We start from the raw sequence: 21,323 nt of genomic DNA on the forward strand, positions 1-21,323 counted from the left end.
CAAATAACAAAAACACACTAGAAATGCGAAAATATTAACATAAGTCACCTTAATCTTACCTAGTTAATATCATAAATGATGTCACATCTAAATAAATACCCAACCTGCGTTATTAAAATCGTGCGCATTATCTAGACAAACAATATGGGTCGCATAAAGTGGAAATTTGACGGCCTGTTCAGAATTGCAGCAAGTGTTTAAGTGTCCCAAATTACAGTATGGATCGAGAGGAATACACCTCCGATGAGGGTAACTACTCCAGTTTATCCTCAGCATCTGGATTTTCCACATTTGAAGATGAAACAGACTTCAGAGGCAGCCAACTTGGCTCCACTGATGCAGAAAAACACCTTTTACTACAACTTGACAACTGCAAACAGAATATTTGGAGAAAACATGATACACCAACAAAACATACTACAATTGATGAGAATTTACTGCAGAAAATCAATCATGAACTTGAAGTACAGAATTTAGCATTAGAAAGAAACAACATCGAATGGAAATTGAAGTTTGAAGCATTACAAAAAGAAATTGATAGATTGAATGGTGACAAGGAGTGTAGAGAAAGTTGTATTTTACAATTAAAGAATAAGATTGCTGAACAACAGGAGAATATTCATGAGTTGACACAGCAAAACTTTAAATTTAATATCAATGTTTCTACGTTAAATAATGAACTTACCACTACAAAAGGAACAGTTGATTGGTATAAAAATGAATGGACAAACACAAATAATGAAAGGAATGTGTTACAGAAAGAGTTATATTTACTAAAGAATAGTTTAAGGAACAAAAAGTTAGAGATAACAAGATTGGAAGCTCAATTAGAAGCATCTTTACAAGATGTTAAACATTTTACCAATAAAACCACAGAGAAATTGATTCAACAACCGGTTATATTAGTTGAAACAAAAGAAAACCAAGAAAAACCAACTACAAGTGATAAAGAAGCAGAAATTAACACTAAGTATTATTTGGCTGAGATTGAAGACCTTTCAAAGGAAATTTCTACAGTGAGAAAATCCCTGTCACAACAAACTGAAGTATTATCACAATTATTAAAAGACAAAACTGAATTAGTCAAGGAACATACAGTATTACAAAGAGAATTTGATAATGAAAAAGTAATTCGGTTTTCGTGCGAGGAAAAAATTAAGAAATTGCATGAAACAAATGAGTATTATTTGGAAACTATTAAGAGAAAAGATCGAAATGCTTTAGAACTAAAAACTGAGAAAAGTAAATTAAAAATTGAACTTCAAGCATCAATAAAAGAGAAGTTATTGATCCAGGAAACAATTAATTCAACGCGGAATAAGTTTCATAAGTTGGTTACGCTTCAGGATGAACTTAAAGAAGAATTAAAAGTGAAGGATAAAATGATATTAACGCTGGAAAAGAAAATCCAAGATTCTTTTATGTACGAAAATTGGAACAAGTGTGCTATAGAAGAGTTTGCCATCAAGGAAGAAAATTATACCAAACAGATTAAAACTTTAGAAGGAAAAGTTGAAGATAGTGAAAAATTAAAGTTAGAAATTGAAGAGATTAAGAAATATTGTAAAAGTGTCATGGCTGAGAAAGAAAAAGTTGTTAGTGATTGTAAATTACATGAACAACTTGAATTACGATGTGTAAATATGGCATTGAAAAACGCTAATGCTGAAGATTTAATCACCAAATTACAAGAAGAAATTAAAACACTTCTTGATGCACTGCACATTAAACAAGTCCAAATGAATGATAAACAAACGAGGTTAGAATTACACTAACTAACCTACAAATTATTATTTTGAGTTATATTTTTATTTTTTGTTTGTTTTTATTATAGATATGAATCACATTATCGCACATTATTGAAGCAAGTAAAACAATTCAAACGCGATGCAAATGTTACTCACATTGAGAATATGCAATTGAAGAATCAACAACAAAACATGATTGAGGAACTTAACACTAAAAAACTACAACTGTTTCAATCACAAATTGATTTAGACAGTGCAACTAATCGTATTAAGAATAACAGCGAGCGTATTAGTTGTTTACAGAGTGTTTTAAAAGACAAGGAAGATATTTTAAAGGAGGAACGTGTTATTTGTGATGAGTTACGAAATAATTACGAATTATTAGTTTCGACGCACTCGAAATGTTTGAGTACCATTGAGACAACAAAGAAAATGGAGCAGGAAAAGCTTGACAATGACAAGGTGATATTTATAACCCCAAAGTTAAGTTTTTAGCCAATTTTAAACATAAAAATTTTGATTTTACAGATTGCAAACTGCACAATAGTAAACACTCAACATGCACTAATCGAAAAACTTGAAAACGAAAAATCGAACGCGCTTATAATAATAAAATCCTTAGAAGGACTTAATCAGAAAGAGAAAGCACAAGTTCAAGACTTACTTAGAGAGAAGCTGTTTCTTCAGAGACTGGTGGTTGACATGAAAGCAGCTTTGAATGCTCATGCTGCAAAACAGAAAGTAATTTTAATTTACGAGTAAATTTATGTATTTTATTTATGATGTTTTTGTTTTAGTACAATATGAGGAAGCCATTAGTTGTGCCACTTGATCTAACTAAGTATTCCTGTCCAATTTTAGCGAATGAAAGAGAAATTTTAACTTTATGTGAAAGCAAAGGAAAAACTTCAATTAACCTTAAAGAAAGTGTGCTTGGTCTGCAGAAGGAAATGACCAATATGAAATGCCAACTAAAAGATGTGAAACACATCGAATAAGTTAATTATTGTGAATTTATGTGGATTATTTATTTTGGTGCTACATATGTTTTATATTTATGTAGGTGCTTTTATTATGGGTGATTGACTTTAGCTTTACCAATGAAATGATTCCAAAAACTGCTGATTGTAAAGTGTATTATAGATGAATTATTGGTTTTACTCAATATTAAAGAACATCTTATGTGACTATACGCTATACATACCTTTTCTTTGATGTGAAACGTTGAAGCGTTATAAATTTCGAGTGTTGCTCACTGCTTGACTTGTAATGTTATCAGTTGAGTGCATATTGGGCTGCCTATCGTGAACACCTGTCTGGATTAAAATACGAATAAAATAATATACAGGAACCTCAAAAATAAAAACAAATCTAAAAGGTGATAGTGTACTGGAATCGAAAGAGTGTCTAAGTAAATATTTTTGAAGTAAGTAAGGCTATATTATAATGAGCGTGTTCTTAATTTTCTGCAATAGTGGATAATCCAATATGCCCAATATAGTTTGCGTGCTTTTACGCAAGTAATTACATACCGCGATGGCGTAATTATCAATCGGCGCATAATTGAGCATTTAATTCGTCGGGCGTGATTGCTTCGCGCGGCGTTTGATGTGCTGTTGCGCTTCATTAAATCCAGATTGCGAGATTATCAATCGCGGGCGTCGGGCGGCTTCGTTTTATGCGATTATAATGCGGTCGGTCGTTACGCCACTGATTTATCAACCGTGGGGAGCCAATAAATCTCCCAACAAATTGCAAAAATAAAGAAATATCTTGATTTGCCCCAAAACCAAATACATATACAAATAAAATCAAAAGCCATAATTTTTAGGTTAGCCTTTTAGGTTAAAACTTGTTTATGTCACATTTTTCATGTTTTTTTCGGTTTGTTTTCATTGCTTTTTGTTGGTTTGCGCATCTTGGCACATTCCGCGTTCGTTACCAATGGGTTCAGCCGTCCAATCCTGCAAAGTAAGCTTTTATCCTTTATCCTTTCCTGCGCGAGGGAAGAGGGAAGCGCGTGTAGGGTTTCCGCGCGGCGCAAATTTGTCAGCAGAAACTAAAAATTTCAACGGAATCAACAGAATCAACCGGATCCGCGCGGTCGCATAAATCTCCACCGCAGTCAGGCCGAGACAGCAAAACGCTCCCCCAGCCACCCTAGCTAAACCTGCAGCCCTCATCCTTCATTCCCTTACACGCTCACAACAACCACTACAACATTTCCACTCGTATATTCCAACAAACACTAAATTCGGATACTTTATGACTAATTATAGACAAAACAAACATGGCGGACATGATTCGCTTGGGGTATGAGGTTTGTATGTTTTTGAGGTTACGTTTTACGACGAAGATCTGCGTTGGTAGCCGTACACTGCAAAGTGGGAAGTTAAAGACCCGAATCTATCAAGATAATTGACCTATTAATAATGTTTCAACCGTTTGCGGTTTGCACACCAGACCGGAAGAGATGGCGCGGGCACAAACAGATGGGCGCCCCGAACGAATATTCATTCGTGTACCTTCATTCGTCCTTCTTACTTACACTTCTCATGATCATTCCTTATTTCGGTCGTGCGTCGTATCGAAGGCGAACACGCGCGCACCAGGAACATAAAAAAATGATTAATAGCAAGGATCAAAACGTCATTAACTCACGCGACGAATAGGACATCATTTATTTCACTTTTATTTTAACCTAATTTTAGGTTCAATTTACAAGTAATTATTTTATTTTTCGAGTTTATTTAGAGAACTAAAAACTTTTTGGTGATTTTATATGGTTGATGGACCTTTGTTGCGGGATTTGAGTTTGATTCTTCAACGGCTTTTGATACTAAGATGTCACCACTGTCGCCGTCACAAGTATATTTGGTTACCAACTTTGTGTTATCAGCGTTGGCCGAAAACTCTTTGGTGCATGAAACTGCGTTTTCTGGGCATTCAATTTCATGGCACAAACGCACTGAAAATAGGTTATGTTTTAATTAATTTAATTAAATTTACAAAACAAAAGCAAAAAAAACTTACATTTGGGGTCAATTTTCGCCTGTTGAGTAAAAACACACAAGATAATCAAAATAAAAGACAATAAAAAACACCTCAACACCGCCATTTTGTTTTTAAAGATATTTGTGATGTTTGCACATAGAAAACACAAAATCAAATGAAATATCCGTAACGAATCAAAGTCATATTTATATCTTAACGCATGCAAGGTTGCTCTAGATGTCTAGATATTTCATTAATCAAGCTGCAAATCATAAAATCAAACCAGATTGGTCTTGAACTGACAACTGGTATGTAAATTATTTACAATAGAATTATTAAGCGCAAAATCAAGGTTATGCAATGCATTAACAATAAACTGACCGCCCACAGCTAATAATAATAATTATAAATGTTTATTACTCGTCTGGATAGATTATTCCGAGAAAAATAAACGTGATCTATAAAAATAAATGTTTGCACTTAATTTTAATTATGGCTTAAGTGTCGCGCCATAAAAACAATGACCAGTTGTTTAGATAACACCGCATTCACACATACAGAGTGTAATCACAATCACAATCACTCTCTACTTAACTTTTCCACCCTTTGTCCTCCATGCTGTCTGTCTAGTTTCATTGGAGTTTAGCGGAAATCCGAGGGTGCAATAGCAGTGACCAAAGGGTTACGCACCCTCACAATACTACATACTAAAAACGGACGAGAGCAATTGGAAGCGACACGCGAGAGAGAGGGTTGTAAAGGGTGGGCAACAACATTGTCAAGGCCACTGCGATAATAATCAGTGTGTGAAGCATGAGTGTCACTCGCACATTTCCATTCACTACATATTCACTATTCACTATATTCCCCTATGTAGTATAAAAATAGCCACGCAGACATAACCTCCAAATGTATAACCTGCAAATTACGTGAAAACTTAATCAAATCTGATTGTGACTGATATTTGTCACAAACAATTCATTTGTTTCTTTGTTGTGTGGACTCTATTATTATGTAAAGTAAGGAATGCGGAAATCAGCACTGTGTGGAAATGCGAGTTTCAAAGTTTCCGTACCACAACGCCCTGGGAGTGGCGGGAATCTGGCAGACGACGGTGTGATGCATTGTTGAAGCGAATTACGCGCTGACAAACTTTCGCCTTTCTGGGGGGTAATTAAAGTCGCATCTAAACAAACTTATTTAGCAGATCTAACAATTCCAGCAATTCGGAAGACCGCAAAACCCACGATACTTGAAATTTAAGTTGTTTACTAATTGTAGGTAGGTAGATAAAATTTTTATTGGTTATAATGACTATAGGCAACTTTATTCACACATAATACATGGCAATATGTGTGTATTTTGCGTTGAATAAACCTAATTGTTTTTTAATGTTTAGAATGAAGGGGAATGCCTTGCGGACAAGGATCATTGACGCCGGAAGCTGAATACGCGAATATTCATCCCCCAGGGGGACCACTATGCTGCCGAGAGCTAAACATGAAAAACATCGTCTTTTGTGCGCAAACAGACCGCTTGTCTCTTCATCAAGCTGACTTTTCACCGCGAGCACAATTCTCATTCTTTTCCTTGGCATCCCTAGGCCTTCGCCTTAGGTCTGGTGGTCGTCGTGTGTACACATGGCTTAATGGCGGGCGCAGCGGCAGATTCATCCTATCTATCTCCTCGGCGCTGATGAAAAGAGATAAATATCATCGTGGCGCGCCGAATTAATAGGGTGGAAGCCACGGAAAACGAAAACGAAAGCGAAATGGGGACGCAAGTAAAACGAGCATGTTTCTTACGGCATATATAGGAATGAGTTCTGATGTTGGTGGTGGTGGTGTGGTAACATCATGTTGAGCGCAGGCCGAGGTTGTGATACAGCATGTCGGCGACGGCGGCGGCGGCGGCGGTGAAACGACCAAGGCGGGACCGCGCCCGAGGCAATAATTTATGGAAATCGATGCAATGGGATCGTTCGTTAAGTCGCTTGTAAATTGGGAAATCAGCGGAGACCCAAAACGCAAAGATATCTTGATTTTACAGCCGAACATCCAATACATATTTAGGTTTAATACCACATCGGTTTACTCGACGCATAAAAATTATCTAACCTAAAAAAATCTAAATATTCAAAATGGCCGCATAGATATTTTTATAGAATGCGATAAAACTAACATATAAAATGTGAGTATGCGAGTGTAATTTATGTTGTTTACTTACCTACTTGTAGAAAGTTTTAATGAAGTAGATACTGATTAGGTTCACATGCGTGCTGCTCCATGGAAGAATTTGAGCTTGTTTGTGAACTTTGCTCGTTTCTCATCGCGGTCCATCGTTTCCGCTTCAAAATTCAAACTTTTTGCAACGTTTTTCTCAATTATTAGTTCTTTCACTTTCTTTTTGCAAACTTACAACAACAGCAAAGTTCGGAATCAGTTAGGTTAAGTTATTTTGAGGTTATTTTTAGGTTAGGTGGTGTTGTTGTGTGGTGGATGGTCGCGGTACGTAATAAGAATGCATTTTTAATGGGTGGAAAGGTGAATGGCTGGGTGGATGTTTGCATTGTTGGCTTTTTTCGGCGCGGGTTCAGCGGGCGAACCCGTTGCTAATTTAGTGCGCGTAGTGGAGATTTATGACTCCTTCGAGAAGCTCGCCAGCGCCAGAGCGGGGCAACGAGGTCGAGAAGGGTGGAAGTACTAACTGGATGCGCACCGACACCCACTTTAACTCTACTTTAAAAAGAAACTAGCCAAAATGAAACAAATTAGGAAGGAAGAGGCACAAACGCAAATGTAATTAGTTTTTGCGTGTGTTTTTAATTGTAGGTGACACAAAACAAAAGCAAAAATTGAAATTTTACAGAATTTGTACACAAATATTTAAAATAAACAGAATAATAATCAAAACAAACAAATTTTTATCAAAATTTAGTCTTCTAAAGCAATTAAATGTTATTTTATTGTCTAGACAGTAAATATTTACTTTAATGACGATTTTATTTGATATTAATGTTTTATTTTACATATACTTACCTTAATATTAATTATACACCCTGTTTAGTTGATTATTTGCTCAAAATAATAAATTTCTCATAATTATCCCAATTTAACAATATAAATTTATTATTAAAATAATATACACTATTTATATAAACTTATACAAACAACAATCAGCGAATAAACGATAGCCAATATAATTATTTATAGAATATAGAATATAAAAATGAAATAAACTCGTATCGAATGACTTTTTCCTTCACTTTCCTTTTCATTATCTCATCTCAGCGCAATCGCAACCTTAAAAATTGCAATTTTCTTCTCTCTTTCAAATCCCGATGGAAAAACCAACAATTACAATCGAATAAATTCATGTATTATTTTGTACGCTACATGCAATAATATAATACATGTTCGTTTAGTGAATTATTTTTATTTTATTGGTATTGTTATTGTTACTGAATTCATATTCTTAAAGTGCTATTCGTACTTTTAGTTTAAACTTGCATTACTTGTTTTCTTTTGTAATTCATTACGAATTTTTATTATCTTGTAATAAATTGTACCAAATTCTACCAATTCACACCAATGTTGGCAGTTTTCTTTTAATTTTCCGAAATAAAATGCAATTTTTCGTAAAAATTATTCTAAGCTTATTAAAAATTGTTGAACAGTATATCGTCAGTTTTGATTTTACTTAGGCATTACTTTTATTAGTACTACAGGGTGTTTTATAAGTGTTTGACAGTTTTTATTCGATTTTTATAATCGACTAAACTTTTATTTTCTACCTTTTATAAACCAGTCTAAATTACTTAGACAGTTATACTTCAAAAACTGACGTTTTATGACGTTCGACGTTTGCGTGCGATTATTTACTGCGATGCGTGCAAATACTTTTTACTCTAAACACCTCGTACAAGTTTTCACACTTATATAATCCACAAGTGACAACTGACAGATGCGTGATGCGTGACTTTCATGTCAGTGATATCACTATGGCAATGGCAGATTTTTTTTTTTGACAATTTCGTTTACAAACCTCTTCATTCTTCTTCTTTTTAAATAATGTATTATGTACAGTATTCTTTACCCTCATTCACTCATTGATATTAATAACATTTAAGTTACTTTCAATATATAACCTAAAACATTACTACATATATTACTATAAGTACGTGTATATTGAGTTGCATATTATAACTATGTATTTCTTTTGTTGATCGGGTTAATATAATGACGTCTGTGATGTCATTTGCGGACGGTTACTACCAGATACACAATATTGACGTGCTCGTTTTACGTTTATGCCTAACCTAGTTTTATTTAGGTTTTTTGTGTGATTATACTAGCGCCATCTGTTAACTGACAGCCTCAATAACACTAATATTTTATTATTAGTATTTACACTTTATAGACATTCGTATTGATATTATTTCAACTAATTTTAAGTTAATTAATAAATTGATGGTTATTTATGTACGATATTATTTACATTAGTTATTTTTAGTACTTAATGTTTTTGTTAGTTTTAAGTAATAAAAGAAGTAAAAATTATTCGGTTACTTAAATGGTTTGTGAAAAAGTTTCGTGTGTAAGTTTCAAATGTATATCACAGTCTCGAATTCCGATTTTGTTTCAAATTTTTAATTTAATTTATTTTAATTTTGACTGGATGATTATTTTATTGTAATATCCGACTAGTTTGGGTATGAAAGCCAATTATTTTATATTTTAACCAAAAAAATTCAAAAACAAATTTAAAATTTCATTTTTGGTTTTGCAATTGAAATAAACTTGTCGGTTTGTCGCTGACAACATAGCGAATAAATTAAAATTGACTACCAGCGATATTTTTAACGCGTACCGTAATTAATCCAATCAGTTAATTGGCTTCGCGCGACTTAATCGAGTTTTCCATCTTTCCGCATTCGCGCTCCTGATCTAATTTCAAATCGCGTCGGTAATTTCAATAAATTTGCGACAAATACGAACGGAAAATTATTCTTTTTGCACAAATCACGGATGTGTCCATCGATACGCGCTCAGATCGACTTTCGGTCGGCGGTAATGTGTCTCCCTGCGTTGTGTCTGTCCGCCCCCTGCACTCATCCCGCCCCCGGCGCCAATATGGCGCGTCGCACGCGGCCAGTCGAGATACTCACACGATGGCGCTTTACTTACAACACAACGCCTGTTACTTTCTCCACCTCCAGCAGTTGTAATGCCGCCTCCACATCCGCCTCCGCCGCCCACATTCGCGTATCTTCTGAAGTTCGCGACCGGACGCCTAATTCTACAAACACAATGCGAACGCAATGCCAATTACTGCTAATTAAACGCAAATTAATCCACATTCCGATACACGCCGCCCTCTACCGGATAACAAAAGACTCACAAATATATACAGATATTATGCTGTGATGTGATATACCATGTGTGTTTATTTTTCATATTTTTGTTGAAATAATTGTTTAAAACTGTTTAAAATATCATCAAAGCGTGTTTGCGTGTTTGACAAGTGTGTGACAAGTGTGTATTGCACCATCCCAACCACCAAGAGCGAGTAATTACATTATTTAGGTTAGTCATTACATAACCTCAAATCTCAACATACGCAACCAGTATTACAGTATCGCTGTGATTAGTTATTCATTTATAATTTAATCCATTTTCATCCATTAGCGATACGATGTGTTACATGGAGAATTATTTATAATTAATCAAGTTGATTAGACTGATTAGAGCATTTTAGGGATTATGTCATTAGTTATTTTGTTAGTTAGTTAATTAGCAACCATAACACTTAATTAACATTAGTTTACATTGTATTGTAAAAGTTAAAAACTAAATTTTTGATTTTTTCGTAGGTTAAACACGTTTTAAAAATGTTATTCGACGATAAGTGACGTTGATCTATCTGTAGACTTGCTGCCTTTACGCAGTTTGATCGTAGCGAAATTATTGGTCATCCTGTATATAAATTTAAGTATTAGTATTACTTTGCATGCATTTTTAGCAATAAAAACATTCGTAAAACTTAAACATTGAGCAAAATAACATAAAAAAGTTAAAAATAAACATACGTGCATAACAAATGTATGTTTAGTTGCCTATCTTAACAGTTAAAAACTAAGGTTAAGCAAAAATCAACCATTGAGCAATTTTTTTTTGATTGTTTGACTTGTACGTTGTTTATTTCCTCACTGACGCATCCATGCCCCATAAATCATACCATGGCCCATACATATTCCCATTGTGTTGGGACTTTTCGTCCATTTTACCATAATCGTTTTTAATGCGTCTTTGTAAGCTTTCGCCATAATCCGTTAAGCTCCCAGCATCGGTAGTGACATCCCCAGCGCCATATTTACTATTGTTGTTATTTTTAGCATTTCCACCGCTGTTGGTTTTATTTAATTTAGTACGTGGTAAAAATTGACGATCTGGACCAATGGTAGCATCGGAATAATCTTCATCTGCTGTGGTGGTTGCAGTCGCATCGCGATAATATTTCTTTTTGTCAACGTCGGTATGCGTGCGTCGTACTGAATTGCGTTTTTGTTGGTTATGTTGCTGCTGTTGTGATTGCAGTTGTTGATTTTCGCGATGGTCGACTTCGGAGTCAATGCTGTCGTAACTCTGACGGGTTTTACGATCGTCGCGTTGATCGCGGCTGTTTTCAGCATAAAAGCGACGTTTGTCTTTCGGTTGAGTATCGGTGGCACGTTTCCGACCGCCATATTCGCGTTGCACATCGTGATGTGACTCCTTTTCGCCGTTTTCGTTGTTTTTGACTTGTTTCGGCGTCGTTTCATGTCCGAAAGTTTTAAAAGTCGAACGATCTCTGTCATTTCTATCATTTCTATCGTTTCTATCGTTTCTATCGTTTCTTTCACTGCGGTAATTCAAAATGGCGTCTTCTTGTTTGCGTTCATGACGCTCGTGTCGTATATTATTGTTATTTTTCTCATTAACCATAGTTTGATTAGCCTGTTTGGGTATTTCTTTGTTGGGTGAATACTTTGTATTCTTTGATAATTTTTCCAACTTCCGGCCCAGGGCAGCCACATTAGGAAAATCACCTTTCCTAACCTTTTGTGCTTGATCATCCACAACGATGCAGTCGTACGGATCGTCGCTGGTCATTTCCGATTCGTTCTCGGAATCGGGTCCAGTCGAGTCGTTCGTGTACTGCTGCAGGATGTTCTTCCGGTTGACAGTTCGCAACAGTAGACCATCATCGCCATCGTCATAAAATTGATCGTCGCCCATCTCTCGAGATTCCCTCGCGCCACGAACTTCTCTAACCTCTCTAACCTCTTTATATTCTCTTGTTTCACGCTGTGGAGAAACCGGAAGTGACATTCGACCACCAGTATCACCATTTTGCGTCGATCTAAAACTCGGGCGATTTCTCAACTCGCCAGCGCGCTTCTCATCTGTTTCATAACCTTGATTACGAACATGATTTTGATTTTGACCTTGAACATGACCCTCATTAGTATTCAACAGGGTTCTTTCAGAGTCATTCGAAGCATCCCTGCTCACTTTGCGGGATCTCCTAGTGGATTGATTTTGTTCAACATTTGATTTCCGGTTTTCCGCTTTTTCTAAATATTTCTGATCTTGCTCTATTTGATCATCATCTACATCTACCAGATCCCTATGCTTCCAGAGTGACATGCCTTCGAGAATTTCATTATCAGAGTTGTTTTTCCCGAAACGCCAGAAGGACTTTGTCCTTTTTACTAATCCACGACGTTCGGCTGTCATATAACGCAAAGCATCCTCACCGTCAGAGATATAATACCTCTTTTCGATCAAGTTTCCCGAACTTGAAGATTGACGAATGGGCGCCATGTTTTTTTGCGACTTCCGGGTATTGTTGTTATCATCGCTGCTTACCTCGCGCTTATGCTTACTATTTAAAAGTTAAAATAAAAAATAAGCAAAAAATAAACACAAACACAAGCGGAAACTTTGAAAACAGAAAAACCGGAAGACAAACCCAAAAAAAAGTTAAAGCAACGCAAGAATATAGAAGTTGTAGTTTTGAACATAAAACTTACCGAGCTGGTAATTTAGTCTGACCCGGAATGGAATCATCATCGGAATAATCAATTTCCGGTTGTGGTGGGGGATCATTACTGAACCCAGAATCATTGCTGCTGTGCAATGAGACGTTACCCACAGGCCCGCCGATCTTCTTAGTCTGGAGGTGAAGAGGAAGGGGCGCGCCGGCGGTGGGACGGTCGGACCTGGAGGGTTGGGGGTGGGTAGAGTAAGCGCCGGAGGCGGGCGTTGTAAAGTTGAAACTGCTCGCCGACGTCTTGATGCCAGTTTGGGCATACTGTGAACCAGGGAAGGTGCCTTCGGTAGGTGTTTTCGGGAATTGAGTTGACTGCGACGTGGTCATCCCTGTCTTGTGATAGGGGAGGGACGGAGTGGGAACGGGAGCGGGCAAGGCCGGCGGGGGGATGTTGTTAGAACCGATAGCACGGCGAATCTATAAATAAACATTGCATATTTTAAATTTAAAAATTTAAAAATTAAAATTTTTCATATTTGAGTTTTAAAACCAAAAATATTATTTAAGCATTGGTTTAAAAGCATTGACGAGCATTTCTACCTGCTTAGCATTAGCTGAAGACCTATGAAGATGCAGAGTGTCGCCAAACATACGAGTGGGTTGATCTAGACCGTTACCAGGAGCGTCTTTTCCGGCGCCAGTTGATGGTGAGGCGTGGTTTGCTGAATTTGAGCTGCTTGCATGACTTGGTGACCTGGGAAACACAAAAACAAAAATAATTTAAAAAAAATTGAGGATATGTATTGCTTACATATTGTTATCGTCTAAAATCTCAGTATATGCAAGTGGAAACCATCCACTCGCTTGCGTCCTGAGATTTTCCCCAAACTGCCATCCTTTATTCCGTTCACCAATCAGCGCAATCAGGTCACCTTCCAAGAAACTCAACTGATTTTCCCCGCTTGACAGATACGCGTACAACGAGCGAGCTAATTGAGTATCCCAGGTTGGTGGCGGGACCGGTGGGACCGCCATTGACTTAGGACGACGTGTTGGTGTCTCATCTGCACAAAACAAACAAATAAAACATTTAAAAATAAAACTTTTTCTTTAAAGTAATATTTTACCTTGTTCCAAGGAATGTGTTGAAGAATTCAAGTTGTATTCACTTTTAGCTCGCGATAAAGTCGTAACCGGTGAACCTACATCGCCAATAGAGCGAATATCCAAACAGGAAGCGTCCATACTCTTAGTTTTCCTCAACTGCGACGCGATGCTGATTCTATCCTCGTCGAAATGTGGACTGCGTGGGTTAGAGTAGAGGTCTTCGTCTTGCCATACGGAAATTTGCTGTAAATAATAAATAATTCACTGATAAAGCTTTTATATGATGTATAAAATTTATAAAGGTTGTGTATGTTTACCCTAAGTCGGTTGCTGAAAATATTCTCAACGGATTCCGGAAGAAATTCGCGGGTTTTTGCGACTTCAGACCATTTTTCAAGATTTTCATGATAAGCGCTGACTCCGTGAGTGTGATAAGACAGGTAGTGTTTGGCGAGTGAGCATTGGCGTTCCAGGACAAATCCGTATCGTCGTCTTTCTTGTGTCATAGCCTTAAATAAACATTATTAATAAAAGTTTTTCGTTTATTTTGAGGTTAAACTTACATTTTTTAAACTTTGTTCGCAAAATGCATCCAGTTTTGTTTTTTCTTCCTCGAGCACCTGCATATTCTAGTTTATAAAACAAAAAATAGGTTATGTTGTTTATTTTATTAATATGTGTATTTGGTTGCATACTTTAAGTTCTTTATCCATAGCCAGTCCGGTTTTCGTTGAGCTACGCGACTTTTTGCGTTGTTTTTTCATCATGGCTGCGGCCTTACTGTAGGTTTCAGCGCGTTGCTTGTGTTGTTGAAGAAAACGTTTCTGTTCCGACTATCGTCCAAAAAAGGAAATAAAATAAATTAGCGGAAACGTTATAAATATTGTTGCTAGCACTTACTTGAACGACCTTTGTATCCTTCTCGAGATTTGTTTCCAAGGGGACGAGAAGATCCACATAGAAAGCTTTTAACTACCAGGCGAAAACAAAAATTTCACATTTCATAAATAAATAAATAAATAAATATTATTCATTAGTACATCTTCAATAGTTTAAATAAGTTTGTAATTTTTATATTTGAATTGATTATAATTTGAAAAGTTTGACATTTTGTTTGTTTTCGATTTGGTGGATTTAAACCACACTAAAACTTTCGGGTTTTCCGGATTGCGCCCGGGTTGTGCATGTGGCGTCGAGTTTCGTAAAGCTTTTTAATTAAATTGTTATTACTTAGTCAAACAGATGTAATTGAAGCGTGCCGGCCGACCGGACCGAAAAACGTTTTCGCTTTGCATTTTCGGTTTGCGTTCGTCGATGCGCTTATTAAAAAAGTTCATTTCCGGATCGTCAAATACTCAAATTCTCGTTAACATACAGAGTGCGTCATAAAACTTAACCTAAAAACCCAATTTCTGTTTTTTTTAAACTCCACTACACAAAAAATACAAAAACAAAAAAAAAGCAAATATTTTGTTTCTTGTTATCCGTATCATTCTCTTGTTCAATGTTTTTTTCTCATTCCTCTTATCCACAAGCGAGGATACAATAAAAAAAGGTGTCGTGCGTTAAATCGCGGTCTGTTTTATGCGGTCGCGTAGTGTAAAAAGTGGCCCCGAAAAGGATGCGCACGTTTCGTGGGCGAATGGTGAAAATTATGGCCACTTTTATTGCCGCCAGCAATGGCTAAAAGCTCGTACTTTGGCTGGGCATTTTTAGCTTCACGCAGTTTTTACGTTTTTAGTGTAATTTCATTCGCGAGCTGCGCGAGCTTTTCGTGTTTTGTGTTTCGTGCGATGACCTCAAACGACGTTGAAAGCCACTAACTGAATTATACTATTGAGATTAATCTAATTAATTAAACAAACGTGTTTTTCAAGCTTTTTCCTCTTTAACCTAAAATTAACCTCAATATTTCATAATAAAGCCTTAAAATAATATTTACTTACAATATTCATTTGTTGATCTTGAATTTCCTTATAAACTTCAACGATTTTCATCAGCGCAGTACCTGAAACAAAAAAGATCAAAACTTTTAGAACACAGATGGCGTTACTTCAATAAATTATAACCTTACAAGTGTTAAAAATGTAAAAACTTAATATTTTCAAGATAAATACTTGAGAATTATTAATATATGCGTATATAATGATGATTAAGCACCATTGCAAGAATCGAAATTCAAAACTTTGGCGCAGCGCATAAATCTCCGATATAAAACGTCAAGTTGAATTTGAGGAGGCGCTGAAGTCTGTACCCCTCAGTCGTTACTCCGACTGCAACGTCTTTTAATACCCGAAGCGACGCTCGTTTCACTGTTGCAGATGTGGGCATTACTCCACCGGCGGCGGCCGTAAACCGGGGGCGGCGTGCACCTTTTACATATGAATTTCGAATAACGTTTTATCATGCCGGCAGCATCTGCATTTGAAAGTTAAGATAACTTTGCCGCCACCAGTGCTGCCATTGCCGTCGCCAACCAACTACCAACTACCGCGCCGCCACCAGCAGAAGAAAAACGTCAGAGAGAGATCTACGAGTATATTGAAGCGAAAGTAATTTGATGACATTTTTATAACTCAGATTTTTTTCTTCACATTTTTTGCAGTTTTTGGAGATTTAATTAAAAAAAAGAACAATAATATTATTTTTTATTGTTAATAAATTTAATGTACATAGGTAATTTCGACAGGTTTATGACATGTAACCACCACCCCTATGATTTTAACGTGAGATAACATTAAAATAACACCAGCGATAAATGTTAGCCGTTAGAGATCATATATTTTAATATAGTGCTCACGCGTGCACACGCGCGTCGCTAGTGTCAAACATGGCGGCGCAAAGAATAAAATAAACGCGTTCGCAGTGCGTTTTATGGCGTGCAGGGTGGCAGGATACATATGGAGAAAGTTGTGTTTTTTTCTTCACCCTCGCAGCGATTGCGTCGTGACCCTATGACGATAAAAACGAACGTGTTGCGGCTGTTAACAACATAACCTCGAATAATATCCCCTCATAAACATACTATCTTGCTGCATAAGAAAACAAAATGGTCAAAAACACAATTTTCAATATTTTATCTCAAAGTTGGAAAGTTTCTTAGAGAAATGAAATTATCAGCGTAAGATTAAACTTTCCAGAGGCAATTAGGCGTCCTTTGAACTTGGAACGACCGCCCCCGACGCAGGTATGACACGTACATACACACCGCACTGAATTGCCGCTATCCGGCTGCAATTTCATTATGTTATAGACTCCGGCTCCACATGATACGATATGAAATTGTTAATTTATTAATTTAGAGCGCGCAGCGAAAGTAAATTAATTCCGAATGGGCTGCGCGGACCGCCCGTAATACAATTTCAAGGGGCGAGCGGATTTTACGTACGCGCAGACAGTTTTAATTGTTAATAAAGCGCTTAGTATACTCGTAAAGTTATAAAACGAGCTATTAAACAGGTTTTAACAAGTTATCACGTGGTTTATTCAGGTGATAATTGAGGTTATGCATGGTTAGGTTACAATTTCATCTTAGAGACATCTGTGTTTAACTTGCGGAGAAAAATAAACAGTGGTAAAACGAAAATAAATTTGGATTTAACCTCAAATAATCGCCAGTGAATAGAAAACGTCGACAAATCGAAAGCAAAGCGAATGTAAACATTTGACTACTTGAGGGTGTTTCGACAATCGTTGCTTTCATCTACTTTGAGAAGATTGAAAGCTTTCTATGTCAATAAAGTAGACAAAAACGTTATAGTCGGATGAATTAATGTAATCATTTTTGACATAAAAATAAAGAATAAAAGCCCGAGATGAGGGTGCAGATAAGATGTGAATACTAAATAGTTGTTTTTTGTTTGGGATGTAAACGTGTCAGTTGTCTTCGTGTCCTTGAACAACAAAAGAAAAGTCCTGAAAGGAGAGAAGTTTAACTTTGGTGATATTTGGGTTGCGGATCACGTCGCAAATGTTTTCTTTCGTTTATATTAATGTTTAAAAATAGAAGCAAAAAATGTAATTTTAATTCATAAATATTAAAATATTGTTATTTTTTAGTATTAAATGTGTTAATAAATTATAGATGGCGCTGGTATAACCTAAAATCAATTCAAAATAACTTGACAGCTTGAAACCAAGCAAAAAATCCGAAATAAAAACAAAAAATCGAAAAAAAGAAAAGAAAAAGTAATTCGAAGCTGTTAGAAGACAACGCTGTGTTTATGGGTATCAGGTTCTCAATGGTGTAGTGTTTACCTTCGGGCTATATATTAAAGCGTCTTATCTAGCGCCGCGACGGAGGCGGCGGTGGCGCCGAAACAAGCACGCAACTCTCACAACACTCACAACTCAAACCCGAGACAAACCAAAAAGAAAACCTAAACCAACTACAACAAGAATGATATGAGGATTAGGCTAAAATAAGAACCAACATAAAAAACGGACAAAACGAGAGACAAACTATAGTAAAATGCACAAAAACCCACCTAGGTAGTGTAATAATAACTTGCGTACATAAAAAAGGTAAAAAGGACAAAATTTGCTTGAGTTGTGAAAAAAAAACACAATAATACGGTTTACAGTTTCGAAATAAGAGTAAAAAAGTGCACACGTTTTCATACTTCGTTCTGCGTGCTTGTCCTGAAACAAGCCGGATCGTTTTCGGGGAATCCCCAAAGTCCTCTTTAGAGCTTCTTCGTTTTCTGCGTTTCATACATTTGTCCAAGAGTAAACTTCCAATAGCACTTTTGTCCTTTTTCGTATTTTTATTTTGTATGCTTACTTCAAGTCAAAATCGTTTTTTTTTTTGTTATTTGAAGAAGTTTCAAGGACTTTCAAGGACTCTCAAGTTATTTTTCTTTATTTGTCATACCGTAGATCATCTATGCACTTGTGCAGCGCGTAATCAATCAAGTTTAAGTAAGGATCTCAAAAAGGACGAAACAAAAGCTCCGATTGTAGCATTTTTTGCATTGCGTTTGGTCCTCAGTCCTTATTCTTATTTCGTATCAATTCGTATGCGCGTTGCATGCGAGCGGAGGCGGCAGAGGGTGACTGCGGGTAACAGAGGCAATCGACGCGGCGCTGGGCGGAAACGACGCGGACAATTCATCTAAAAAAACGACGCCAAGAGGGTTGCCGCACGGAAGTGGAGACTCTGCTCAAGTTGCACCGCGTTGTCATCTTGGGAAACCGAGAGGGATGGCGAACCGAAGGGAAAAAACAGCTTTTCAATATTTAAAGCAAGGCGAGCCGAGGCAAACCTAGATAAATCGACGCAAATCGCACACGAAAGGGACGAAAATGCTCGGGAAAACGAATAAAACGAAAGCTGGAATGCATGAGCTACAGGAAAATGTTTCAATTACTCTAATGAAATTGTACATAAAAATAGTTCCCACCAAAAATTTAATTTTTTATCAATTTAAAAAGAAAACTAAATATCTCAATATTTATTAAATATTTTAACTGAATTTTAATTAAAATCGATAAAAAATGTTATTAACTATTAAACAATTAAATATTTCACCTAAATCTTGCTTTAATTGAGCCAAAATTGCCAAAAATATAAAAAAAATTGATTTGGCCTTAATCTTTCATCAAATATTCATAAAAAATTACCAAACAAACAATTGATTGGTTAATATTGAATATGCATTTTACTAAAGTGTAAAAAAACGCTGGGAAGACAAATAAAACCGAATCACATCGGAACCGATGCAAATAGAAATTGTGTGCGTTCGGCGTGTGATTGGAAGCTGTTGGAAACAGACAAAAACAGCGCCCGGAACACCAACAGAGTTGAAAAAAAAAAGAACGCACCAAACGAAATTCGACCACACCACCGAATAATTAAAAGCACAAATAATTTATACGCCCGACAGCCTCGGAAGCGGATTCGCATTGGTCGAACACATTCGAACAACAAGCAAACGAACCAACAAACAAAGACAAAAAAAAATTGCCCGCAAAACAAACACAAAACAAATGCAAAACGAATGTTAAACTTTAAAAAAATCCGATTAAAAACTTTTTTCAGGAACTCATGCCCACTTAAAGTCGGAAAACAATTTAAAATAAGTAATTAAAATCAAGGAGAATTATTATGCAGTGGGAGGAAGGTAATCATACTCGTATATGAATGAAAGTGGAAATAAAGTTTTTCATTCTTTTAATTCATTTTTTAGGCGTGGGAAAGCCTTTAATTAGTTTTTCTTTAATTCACTTCGTAGTCGTGGGCGTTTTTTACGTTTTGGTTAGTTTGTTAGTGGAAAAGTAGTGAATGCTCGCGGATTTCAATTACAATTGCAATTTCGTGTGTTTGTCTAATTAAAACCGGCCTCGGAAATTGTGCTCATTTTCAAAATTGCAAACGTAAAAAACTATCGCAAGCAATTTCACCTTTCAAATTTTATAATTGTATTTGCGGCGATAAAATTAAACTGTAAATTGTTTTTACTATAGGCAACTTGTAACACACAAAGAGTGTAAATTAAATTAAAAAACTGCACTTTGATTGAAAATTACAAACAAAATTTATATTTTCACAATTAAACAAACTATTATTGACGTGTATCAATAGTTAATTTGCATGATTTTTAATTATTAGCAGAATTATTAACATTTTTTTATATTTTTTTCATAATATATGCAACCAACCTAACTTTCAACCTAAAAACCTCCATAAAATCATTTTTCACCGTTTTCACAAATTCTTTCACCTTCATCTTTCGTCCTTGCTGTCGTTACGCTTTGACAGATATAAATATAACAAAATTGATAAAATTGAAAAAGTGTCGCGTTATATAAGGCAAGACGTCTTTTTTCTTTTTCATCTTCATCTCCACATTCACTGCTTGAATCTTGATCTTTTTACGTCTTTTTGAAGGCGCTTATTGCGACGTATTACACTTTTACACTTATTACACTTATGTATTAGTGGCGCTGTGGGATGTGAGGGTTTTAATATTGAAAATTTCATAAAATCAATGTGAGGTCCTCCGCTTGCAGGGACAGCACGATGCAGGAGAAAGCGAAAAACGGAAGAACGAAGCAGGAAAGATGAGGGTAACTAACTATATAGCCAATATAAGGAATAAATTGAATCAAATTGAAATTTCCCGCTCATGGGGCAGGATGAGCAAGTGTTCAAACTTCACAGGACTCACAGGACATCACAGAATTTCTACTTTAGAAAGATTTACTTTTATAACATTTTACTGGGAATATATAGTTGTAAAAAATATTTAATATCAATTTATTAAATAATATTAAGTTTTATTTTGTATAAATAAAATATTTTTGCTTTTCTCTGATATCTCTGTGAATAATCATTGCAAATTTCTAATTTAAACTGTAAATAAAAGCTAGATAAATGCACTATCTGATTTTCCATTATATAATAATATGAATTATTGTTTAACTGCAGAAAATAAAAAT

At 36.0% G+C, this 21,323-nt stretch overlaps 2 protein-coding genes across 3 annotated transcripts in view; one reads left to right on the forward strand and one right to left on the reverse strand.

Annotated features, from left to right (window-relative positions):
• The first annotated feature begins 7 nt into the window (after positions 1-7).
• On the forward strand, positions 8-2,935 carry LOC135794555 (protein BCAP-like). The gene is made up of 4 exons (XM_065305864.1): positions 8-1,759; positions 1,835-2,210; positions 2,277-2,489; positions 2,546-2,935. The coding sequence occupies exons 1-4, from the start codon at positions 219-221 to the stop codon at positions 2,744-2,746; spliced, it is 2,331 nt and encodes a 776-aa protein (XP_065161936.1). The 5' UTR covers positions 8-218; the 3' UTR covers positions 2,747-2,935.
• Positions 2,936-7,843: 4,908 nt separating this feature from the next.
• The window catches only part of IRSp53 (Insulin receptor substrate 53 kDa), a 64,270-nt gene continuing 50,790 nt past the window's right edge, over positions 7,844-21,323 (reverse strand). For both annotated transcript variants that reach the window (XM_065306448.1, XM_065306449.1), the window contains 10 exons: positions 15,830-15,891; positions 14,784-14,855; positions 14,579-14,716; positions 14,447-14,512; positions 14,201-14,392; positions 13,904-14,126; positions 13,588-13,840; positions 13,377-13,530; positions 12,817-13,253; positions 7,844-12,668 (listed from right to left, as the gene is read on the reverse strand). In XM_065306448.1, the coding sequence (XP_065162520.1) occupies positions 10,940-12,668; positions 12,817-13,253; positions 13,377-13,530; positions 13,588-13,840; positions 13,904-14,126; positions 14,201-14,392; positions 14,447-14,512; positions 14,579-14,716; positions 14,784-14,855; positions 15,830-15,891 (3,326 nt within the window). In that variant the 3' untranslated portion in view covers positions 7,844-10,939. The remainder of the gene's footprint in view (positions 12,669-12,816; positions 13,254-13,376; positions 13,531-13,587; positions 13,841-13,903; positions 14,127-14,200; positions 14,393-14,446; positions 14,513-14,578; positions 14,717-14,783; positions 14,856-15,829; positions 15,892-21,323) is intronic.

Source organism: Atheta coriaria, unplaced genomic scaffold (assembly GCF_025399875.1).
Source record: "Atheta coriaria isolate IRGN ID8LTWV9N9 unplaced genomic scaffold, Caltech_Dcor_3.1 hic_scaffold_6_pilon, whole genome shotgun sequence".
Lineage (NCBI taxonomy): Eukaryota > Metazoa > Arthropoda > Insecta > Coleoptera > Staphylinidae > Dalotia > Dalotia coriaria.